The sequence below is a fragment of the Argiope bruennichi genome, chromosome 1 (genome assembly GCF_947563725.1).
Source record: "Argiope bruennichi chromosome 1, qqArgBrue1.1, whole genome shotgun sequence".
NCBI classification, from domain to species: domain Eukaryota; kingdom Metazoa; phylum Arthropoda; class Arachnida; order Araneae; family Araneidae; genus Argiope; species Argiope bruennichi.
The window spans coordinates 106,579,256-106,590,991 of NC_079151.1; the positions used below are offsets into that span (position 1 = coordinate 106,579,256).

The 11,736-nt window shown below is 25.6% G+C and overlaps 1 protein-coding gene across 1 annotated transcript; it reads left to right on the top strand.

Moving 5' to 3' along the window:
* The first annotated feature begins 109 nt into the window (after positions 1-109).
* Positions 110-7,557, top strand: LOC129981383 (LDLR chaperone boca-like). Its single transcript, XM_056092216.1, has 5 exons — positions 110-371; positions 2,821-2,974; positions 4,280-4,361; positions 5,421-5,565; positions 7,424-7,557. The coding sequence occupies exons 1-5, from the start codon at positions 210-212 to the stop codon at positions 7,454-7,456; spliced, it is 576 nt and encodes a 191-aa protein (XP_055948191.1). The 5' UTR covers positions 110-209; the 3' UTR covers positions 7,457-7,557.
* Positions 7,558-11,736: the final 4,179 nt, after the last annotated feature.

The following is an 11,736-nucleotide window of genomic DNA, read 5'->3' on the forward strand; positions in this document are numbered from 1 at the left end:
CAACAGTAATTTGAGATGTTTACTTGCATATTCCGTACTTCATATTTCATGAGACACAACATCTGTTGGTAATGACTGTCACCAAAAGAGAACTAGTTTATAGAATTACGGTAACTGTATTTATAATTCAAAGAAGTCGGGGTATTTAAATCATTGTTGATGCTTTGCTGCCGAGCCTTGTATTTGATGTTATCATAATTAAGTCTAAGATGTTGAAACTTCGTATTATTATATTTCTATTTATTCTTTTAGTAACTATTAAAGAAATGCACAGTAAAAAACCAGATAAAAAAGAAAAACCAGATTGGGCTAAAAAAGATATCAGAGACTACACCGATGCAGATTTGGAGCGCTTATATGATCAGTGGGAGGTTTGTAAACTTTTGAGTTGAAACTAACTTTTTAAATAACTTATTTTCTTTGTCTAAAGTGCGTTATTTTCATAGCATTTTTGTATCTGCAATAACAGAGACACAAAACATGTAATGTGGGTGATACCATTAGCAACCGGAAAAATATTTGTCAAACATAAAGCACTATACTTAAAACATACTTTAAACGATGTATTTGTACTGTATCATTTTAAAATAAATAAAATATTTCAATAACTAGGATTTCAATTGAGTGTACTTGAGCAAAACATCTTGGAAACTATGCATAGTTCATGATAACTTCACTCATAAATTTATAAGCAAGATGTAATTTCTCACTTGCATTATTCTCTGAGGAAAAAAAACACACACACGCATTTTTTAAATTTCAGTAGATAAATTCCAGTGAAAGATAAACTATTTAAAAACAATAGTGTTTTTTATCTAATATCTTGGAGGCTATATATTATGTAATTTTCTATTTTGGAAATACTTTCAAAAAGAATCAGATAAGGAAAACCTAAAAATTTATATTCTATAATGGGAGAAGATTCAATTTTTCTATCATTGTTTTCAACAATTTTTAATAAGAAAAACTCATAAATGTCCTATTTTATCTATACTACATTATAAATAAAATAAATGTATACTAAGGCTAATATATAAAATTCTCTTCTGATTCTTCAAACTGCCTGTTTCTCAAATTCATGAAATTATATTACATATGCTTATTTGCTGTATTTACTATTTAAGGAGTTCTAAAGGATGCCATTCTCATTTTAAAGAATATTATTCATTTTTTTCTCTCTCTCTCTCTCTCTCTTTTCTTTAATACCAAATCATTGATTTCAATACAGTTCATTTATTTTATAAAAATTCATTCGAATGAATACTATTGTAGCAAATACAGATGACTAACAGAGATTAATAAATACTGTGAACTATGTTTTTGTGGCTTTTATTAAAAAAAAAATTATTTATAAAAAATGCTAATTTTAAGCATCTTATAAAATCTTAAAATGAAATTCTTATACAAATTTCATTAGGAGGTATTTAATTTCCAAAGAAAAAATGCTTGCAAAACCCTTTAGATGCATTCCTTGAGGACTTCTCAGAACTGCTCATTTCTGAGTTGTTGAACTCCCACTAAAAGACTCATGGATCAGATTTACTGTACGGTCACCCTTGGCGCGATTTTTTTAGATTGGCGATAAATCTTTCTATATGGCAACCCCCATCCGACCGACAACTAATTATAATAGGGTAATTGCATTAACCCTATTGGTCAACTGGTCAACTGAATGTCCAGACGCCATTATTTAATCTAATAAATCATATTTCTTGGTATTCATGAGCTGAGTTGAGAATGCAACTTTTATTCATTTTGATTGTTTCTTATTCTGAGTGTATTAATTCTTTGTGCAAATTATAATTTTATGATTAAGAAAACTGACATCAAAAATTTAATAATTTGTACCAATTACAATAAAATCCCTTTTAATCTGTTTTTCTAAACAAAATACTAGAATTTTTATACCCCTCCCCCCCCTTTCTTGTTTACTTAGTAATTTTTAGACTTATGCCAAGTTTGTTGTAAAACTCCATTATATTTCTCTTTTGCTTGACATTAATACCTGGGTGTTATAAATATTCACAAATACCAAATATTTCTATGAGAATAATTACAAAAAAATATTTTCATTAATATACTCACTAATCAAATAAAATATTTTATATAGTTTCTGTTATGTATATGACAATGTAAATCTTTTTCAAAAGGAATTTAAATTATTTGATAAAATTATTAAACTGATTATGTTTGCAATATATAATTTTTTAACCCATTTAGCCAATTGAAAACCATCTTCTGAGTTCATTTGTTGGTGAGTAATCTTTTACTGATACCAAAAATAATATTCATATAGTACAATTTTCTGCATATTAAAATTGCAAAGTATTTGTTGCACATCATTGTACCTTTCAAAAATAGATGATGGTAGATAGATGAAAAATAGATAGATAATGGATTTCAAAAATGAAAAAATTTCTAAATTATACTTACATCATTCTCTGTGAACTGTGTGATTTTTATATGAAAGGCAAATCACAGAAAAACAAAAAAGAAACTTACCTTCCTTCTTTTTAAGCATCAGTATATTGATGACAATATTTTTTTAATTTATTTATTTGCTTCATATATGGTATTTTTAATGCTTTATTTAACAATAAATGATTATTTTATCCATGTATCATGAACTATTGAAATCCTTTTCATTAATCCAGAATTATTGACTGGTGTTTATCAAATAAACAAAAGTGATTTATAATATTTTTATCAAATCGATTAAGTTTTGGTAAACAATAAATTAGCATTACAATATTGTTCTTAATATTTTAATTATATTGTATAATAATAATGTATTGAAATTTCATTACTCTGCTTCTTTAGGAAGATGATGAACCTTTAGAACCTGATGAATTACCGGAACATTTGCGACCACCTCCTAAAATAGATATGTCTAATCTTGATACAAAAAATCCTGAGGATTTATTGAAATTGTCCAAAAAAGGAAAGACATTGATGGCTTTTGTTTCTGTATCTGGTAAGAAAATTAAAATATAATCATAAGGTAGTTTTTAGCTAAATTTAATTATATGTACAATTTAATTGTGAAGAAATTCAAAAATCCATTCAGAAGGATATATCTTCAATCCTGATTGAGATATGGCCAAAATTCTTGAATATTCAGGTCTTCCAATTTTGCCACCATGATCATATTTCATTGGTCTCTATACACTTATTCATCTATCTTACATACTAGACTTACTGCATTGAAAAGCAGTATTACAAATTTTTAATGTATAATTTTCACTTTTAGATTTTTCTTTGTATTCTAGTTATTAAGATTTTCAAGAGAAGCTTAAAAGATAGGGACAGAAACCAAATAAATTAAAAGACACCATTTTAGAATATGATTAGGATGATAATTTATATATATAAAAAAAATTGCTTGAAATAAATGGAATTAATAGTGGAAATTATTAACTTGTAGAATTTGGTTTATAGATTGTGCAGTTGACTATATGCATCTGAATTAATCTTAAAAATTTGGTTAAAACTTTTAGTTAAAAGGAAAATAAATTAATTTTTGTTCATTCATTTTCCTTTATATTCATTTTTTTATTTGCAGTAAATATTGCAGTGTTACATTTATCATTATACCTTCTATTATTTTAGTTAAGATTTAATTATCTTCTATGATTTACTTTTGCTTAATTTTACCTGAGCATCTGCTTTTAAACTTTCTTCTTTAGTCCCAGATCCCCCCCCCCCTCCTGTTTTTATATAGAACTGATTATGAATCAAAACAATTATTTTATTGAGTCTGTTATGACAGAGATCATGAATCTCCTCTCTCTCACTTAATTATGCTGACTGACATGAAAGATCCTAGTGTGCTTATTATAATTTGTAAATACATACTATATTTTCTAAGTGTAAATTACATAATATATATCCTCTTTGTAAAAATTAATATAATTGTATAAATGTCTCATCCGCTTTGTAAAAATTGATGAAATAGCTAAAATTATTCTAGGAGTATGTCTCTTTATGAAATTATTATTTACTAAATGTTAAAGCATTGGAAGAGTTTTTTTATGAAAATCATATTTTTTTCATATTTACTCACTTATACTATGATAAAGTAATATAAATAATAACTTGAATTAAGTTGTGATCCTTATTGCAAATACTTATGATAATTATGTGGCTATCTGATATTTTCAATTCCCTGATGTACTGAAATATGGAAGAAGTTTTTGTTAATTACAAAAACTGCTTGTTATTTGAACTTTTTTCTTTGTACAAATAAATCTTACTTTAAAATGCTCTTCATATTTTGCAGGAAATCCTACAGAACAAGAAACTGAAGAAATAACTGGGATTTGGCAAAGCAGTTTGATGAATAATCACATCAATGTTGATAGGTAATAAATTGTTGATAAAATATGCAATTATTATTTGACAGCTTGTACTAAAATGGTTTTTTTAATTTATATTTATGGCAATGTGATTTTAAAATAGATTTAAATCTTAGAAGTTTTCCTGGAAATTATACTGACATCGTAGTTATAATCTACCTGATGCAGAAAGTTTTGAAGATTAAATAGTTGATAAATATTAGCATATTATTTCTTTTTAGACTGATGGATCTTTAAAGCTTTAAAAAAAATTACATACTTGATTTCTCCCTGGAAATTGGAACTGATTGATGAGAAAAATGGTTTTCATTTGGAAGATGTCCCAAGTTCCAATTATAATGTATTATATACACACACAGTAATTAACACATGTATTATCATTCTAAGATTTATACTTCTCTATTTTATGAATGCTGCATATTGCTTATTTACTTTTTGAATAATTTGAAGAAAGAAAATGCTTCATTTGAAAGATGTCTTTGCTTTTTTGTGTATAATGAAGTACTGAGAAAATTCTTGTAGATAATCTTTTTTTCATTTTTGTATGTCTTAAAAGAATACTTTAACTATTCATTATTTGTTGTACTTATCTAAGGTTTTTGATAATTCATTACATCTTTAGTTCATATTAAGTTGATTTGACGATTGATTATAATTCTTAAATCAAAATTTTTTCTTAGCACTTGGATATAATTTTGGTAAGAAAACTTTGATATCGTGGTTTGTAAACACAAAATTTTAATTGTGTACATGCATGTGTGAATATTATGATTTAAATTGAATTAATTCTGGAAATTCCAAACTAAGTCATTTTTGTTTTATTTATCACTGGTTTAATTTTTTTCATGAGCACTTATATTTATAAAACTTTATCATTTAACTAAACCCTTTATTTTTTTTAACCATTGCTTTTATTTTATAATTCGAATTTTCTTTTACCTCTTGAAAACGATGTTTTGTTACTTGAAGCTAAGTTTTGCATATATAGTAAGTCTTTGCTTTAGGAATCATACTGTAATAAAAAATAAATTTCTTTGTTGTCTAAAAATAATTATTTTATTCTAGATATCCTATTGGACCTAACCGAGTAATTTTTATGTTTAAAGATGGCAGTCAAGCCTGGGAAGCTAAAGACTTCTTAGTTGCACAAGAGCGTTTAGAAGTTGTCACAATAGAAAATAAAGAATATCATGGGAAGTATAGTTCAAAGGTAAATATTATATTAGCTTCTTTTATGTTTTCACTTCAATATTTTTTATCTTCCTTGGATGTTGTGGGAGTGTACTGCTTTTTGGCATTTTTTTCTTTTTATATATATTTTACAAAATTTTGAATTTTTACAAATATTTTAATTTTTTTATTTCTAATATATTTTGCTATAGCATATTAAAAATATCATTAATAAATTTTATTGATCAAAAAAATTATTTTTCTTAAATAGATATATGTTTAATGTGCATTTATCTTATTATTTTCAAAATGCATTAAAATACAGTATGATTATAAGTTAATGTAAATGCTAAAATATAAATTAAAAACTAGTCAAAATGATCTGACCTACGTATGTATGAAGCAATGGGGGTGGGGTGTTTTGCTTAGGGAAAAAATACTTTGAAAGTCTCTAGTATTTGAAAACTCCCCCCCCCCCTTTTTTTTTTAATATTATTTTGAATGATGTTCTCCTTGTTGGTTTTTTTATAAACATTTTTTTATGAAGATTGCAACATTGGTTATCAATAACTTTTCCTACCAAGGAAAATTCTGTTGCTTTACATGCATTCAAGTCAAATGTTGGATCATTTTGATGATAGACTCATATTTTATAGCATTTTGAAATTGCTATTTTAAATATGATCAAATTGCATAGTAATTTGATGGTTATTTTCTTTCCATTCAAAAAGATAGTACCAAAAATATGGATTTCTTTACTTAAAATACTCATGACTTTTTTTTTTTTTTTTTTTTTTTTTTTTTTGAGTAGAACAATTTTAGCAAAATGAAATTTTAAAGTGTATTTAGAAACTAATATAAATTTGTTCTTCAATATAGAAAGTGTCTGCTTGAATCATGGTCCAATCACTAATTTCTAAATCATTACTAATAGCATATATTTGCAATTAGAAAAATACTCTAAATGACTTATGTTGTATAAATCAATAAATATACTCCTCAAAAAATGTGATTTCTTTTTTAACATTTTTTTTATTATTATTATTCTTTTTACTCACTTTTAGTATTTTTGGCACACTGTTATTTTAATAAAGTTCCATTTTCCTCTAACCAAAATTGCTTCAGTTATGAAGCTTTGATTTTTATCATTTTAAACCAATGATTGGTTGCTCAATTAAGTAATGCCCATTGATTAACTGATCTTCAAGACAGCCATTGAAATACACTTAAATAGTATAATCATGACTTGAACAACTTTAATCCCAGGAATGTGAAACTTTTGGTGTTGTTATTTGTTTAAATGTCAGAGTGTTAAGAATATTTTATAAAATAAGATTAATAAAACTAGGAGTGTGAAACTGCATACAGAATTATTTTATAAATTTTTTCAGCTGTATATATATTGACTCAAAAAAATTATTCTTTATTTTATTTAAAGCATTTTTCCAACTAGAAATATATGTGTATCTTTAATGATTTAAAAATTAAACTATTGAGACATGACTATGTTGGGCATTCTAAATTAATAATCATTTTGTTTACACAAAATACATTTATTTAGATGGCAATGTGTACTTCTTATTCATTTTGATGTACCAAATTTCACATAAATACTGCTTTTACATTTTTATCAAAATTCATGCAAATGAATGTTACTTTTTTGTAGTATATCACATTTGAATTGAATCACATTGAATATGAATCATTTTTTTAAAACCAAAACATGTAACAACTTTTAACATTTTCAAATTGATGTTATGCAATCTATTTGGCTTGATTATTCTAATACCAAATAAATTATTTGTTTTAAAAACTCTAGCAATATTTGAAATATAATATTGCATGTTTTAACTAAGTTTTTAATGCATCAAAAATATAGAATTATTTTTATTTTTCAGAAAAGCAAGAAGAAAGGTAAAGAAGAATTATAAAAAAAATAATGAACATATTATATAAAAACTTATACTATTTGTATTATAAGGAATCTCAAAACTTTTGGAAAAATGTATAGTTGATAATTTTTGTATTATTTATATATCATAATAAATATAATTTTTGTAAACAAGTTTTATTTGCTATATAATGTAGAAAGCATTTTTCAGTTATCTTGATACATTATGTTTATTTAATTTTCTTTTAAAAAGCTTAGTTTGAAGTCCTGAAGAAATATTTATCAGATTTTGTAATAGTTAATTTTTATGATAGGATGAATCACGTTAATAGCTAAGAGTATTTCAAATTATTATAATTAATGATTAAATAAAATGTGTACTTAAGTTTCTAAACAACATCATACAAGTTTTAAAATGTAATATAAATTTTATGCTTTTCTCAGTTTTGGGGAACATATTAGTAAATTTCGTTTTAGATTCATAGAAATTTTATCAAATATTTCAGATGTTTTTTATTTATAATGACCATTTACAATATACTATATATATATTAATCAACTTTATACTGCTACTGGGTAGATTTTTTTTAAGCATCTTTGTCTTCTGTTCTTCGAACTTCCACTCAAGAGAGGATCAAGGATCATGTCCGACTTTCATTGCAAATTAAACATACACCAGGCCCACATATACAATGGATTTTTTTGGCAGAATCCAGTTTTGATCTAAAAATTTTTTTCACCCTGATTTTGAGACCTTAACTATTACACCGCTATGGCTCACATTTAACATAGGAAGTCAAAATTTTTATTTTAATTGTAGAAAATGTGCTAGTTTTTGTTTCTTTTTTAATTAAAAGATTTTACTTATGTTGGAATGACATGCTATCTATCCCACCTAAAAATGAAACTATCTATCCACCAAAAATCGAATAGCATCATGAATAATGATGCTTATTCTATTTTTCCAAATCAACTTCTATTTCCACTTGTAAATATTTATGTGAAACAGATGGTAAAATGTACTCTATATATTGCTAACCATCTTCAACGACCAGTTGGTTTGGCAGGAGTATTGGTTATGTTTAATTTCAATTAAATCTCTTGTGACAATTTGATGTTCATGATTCCCTCTACAAAGTAACTTTAAGCATCAAATTTTGACATACCTTAAAGCCATGTTATTTTAATAGATTATATATATTAGATCAGGCTTAAATATTATGAACTAATAATGAGAATATCAATGTAATCATGCCATACCAATATGAGAGTGCTTTGGCCAAGACGGTGAGATCTGCAGATACCATGCCCACATACATAGCATAATTTTGGTAAAATTAGGTCTCCAATCCACGATTTACCAAGCGACCAAGATCTTTAAATTTCGTAGTAGAAATATTTTAAATTTGATTTCTTTAAATTTATTATTAAGTTAAATAATCTGAATTAAATATTTATAAGCTAGTATATTTTCTGTAAATTGCAGCATGTATGATAAGAAAATACAGTAGACACCATATGTTGTGATAACTTTGGGTCCAAGACAAAGTGATTACTAGAACTGAATCATCAGTACATCCAAAATGCTTTTAAAAAAGTACTTTCTATATCCTATAAGTATACAAGAGCAGCAGAAGAAAACCTTAGTCACGAAAAATCATACTTATTATTCATTCGTTTTAATGAGAAATGGAAAAACCGATACAATGTACAGGATGAAAAATATTTATGCAAATTTAATTTTCTAAACTTTTTTGAAAAATTATAGATTTTTTTGAGTTATCAAACATTTATTAGATTAGCCTTTCATACAAATAATGTTCAGAAAAAGATTCAATGCTATATTAGTTTTACCTTCGTAAAAGGGGAAGGCCTAGCAAAGTTTTATGCGCTGATGGTGGTTTCGTTTCTGACTATTCGTCGCCATCATTACCTTCCTGCTGCATGGCATCGTTTCTATGATTTATTCGTGCATTATAAATTGTTCTATCTGTAGATTTTTTTTTAATTCCTACTATTAGTTCACACTCTCCCTATATATATTTTTATATCTTGTTCACATTTTTAATCATTAATAAAATACTTTTTATTCATCCACTCAAGTTCAAATACATTTTTTAAACTTGCAGTGGATGATACTTGATGTTAATACAGTTTTTTTTTCAAATATTAATTAATTCATTAAATTTGCCCAGTAATTTCTATTTGGTCATCAAATTCGTCGCCATGTCGTCAAATGATCGTCAAGCTCTATTTTGCCACTTAATATTGTAATTCTGTCATATGTATATACATATTTAATAAAAAGTAACTAAACTAAAACAATTTTTGTTGACCTAAGTAGGAATTGACTTTTTAAAAAAATGTTTTTATATATTACTTGTTTTAGTTTGTTCCTAATTTACATCAGCGTTGAATCGGACCTTCTTCGGAAAGTTCTGCAAACTTTTCAATGAATCAGCTTCACTCTATTTATTAGTCACAATAAAGCCTTCATGCCGACTTTTCTATGCATTTAGAACCGTTCCTGGCAATTTGGATCAATACAACTGACTAACTGTTACATTAGTAATCGCAACAAGTAGTGGTACTGTGGTTTAAAATGCCTTGCAGAGCGAACCATAGATAAATTTGGTAAGTAATTACTTGTTGAGTAGTAAAAACTCTCTAGGTAGAGTGTTTCGAAATTTTAATTACATTTGAAATTAAAATTTAGATTAACATTTTCTTTGATAACTTTGGAGCAAGCTATTAAACTAAATCCATTTTTATACTACTTTAAAATTTAAGAAAAACGTTTGATATTTTGTTGTTGATATTTTGTTCCAATAAATTTATAAAAATATTTTAATTATATTTTATATTAATAAGTTTCATTTTTTATTTTTTCCGATATGACAGAGGCTTGGGGGGAAAAAAAGCTGAACTTCATAAAATAATGAATTACGCCATACATAAATGAAGAGAAGTGAAATAAATATGACTAACTAAGCAATAAAATGAAAAATTTATACAAAAATGCTTGAAATGTTAAAAACAATTAAGAGTTATTAGAGAAATAGAAATAATAGAACAAAAATTCATTGATTTCAAAAATGGTGAAATTCGATTTTGAAAATACTGAAATTTGACATGCCTAGTTATTAGATTATTACTTGGGCATGTTACGATAGTATTAAATACTTTTTTTTATGTTGAGGTTATTACTAATATATAACTAAGAATGAATTTTAAAAATAAAATAACGAATCGAGCTCAAAACATCACACGGCAATATTTTGGACTAGAAGTTTTTTTTTTTTCCCCTCTTGTGTTGAGCTCGACGCAACTATTTTCGGATAGAATCACAAAAATTATTTTCTCCTAAAAAGAAGAGGAAAAGAAAAAAAGTTTTGTTCATTTGCATACGTAATCGGAATAATCCGCAGATGAAAATTGTGAGCAATGGGAGGTCATCGTCTGCGGATAATTCCACTCTCGGATCCAAATGGATTGAGACGACTTAAATTAATTGCACTGTTATGAGCTTGTTGAATTATGAGTCATCAACAGGATACTGAATTTTCCTAAACATTATAGAGGATGCAAAGAACACAAACATGAACTTAAATGTTTTATTAATGAAACATACGTAAAAAGTATATATAGATTTAATATAGGAATTTAGGACAGTATACAATCTTTTGGATATTTATAAATATTTATTCAAAATAAATAAATACAAATACAATCAGTAATAGCACTGAAAAGGTTAACAATTTCCATTCTCGTTATAGTAATTAGTGCTTACTTCTGTTTCAAAAGAATTATGTTCTTAAAATATTTATAAAAATTAATTAAAAATGAATAAATATATTGAAAAATAATAAAACATAAATTATCGTCTGAATTTTACACATACCAAGAAAGAAAGAAAAGAGAGAAAATGAGGGCAAATAATCATGAAAAGAAAATAATATACACAGAATATAATTTGTAAATAAAGAGGCAGTGCATGTGTAAATATATAATACATCAATAATATATAAAGTATCTAGAAAACTGTAAAAATTGAAACATAATTTTTTGATTCAAATTACTTTAATTGAATTAGGTTTCCAGTATTAAAACTTCATTTCCCCCAAAAAAATTCAAATTTTGATATTTCTAAATACCGTTTTCATTACCTGTTTAAATATTTCCTTGTTAAAATCTTTCATTTGCTACTTATTTTATTAAAAGAAAATGTTCATATTTTAATTCAAATTGATACTTATTTTTTTTAATAATGCTATAGTATATTTGTAACCCTCAATGTTGCCAGCAAGCGAGTGTTCTGTA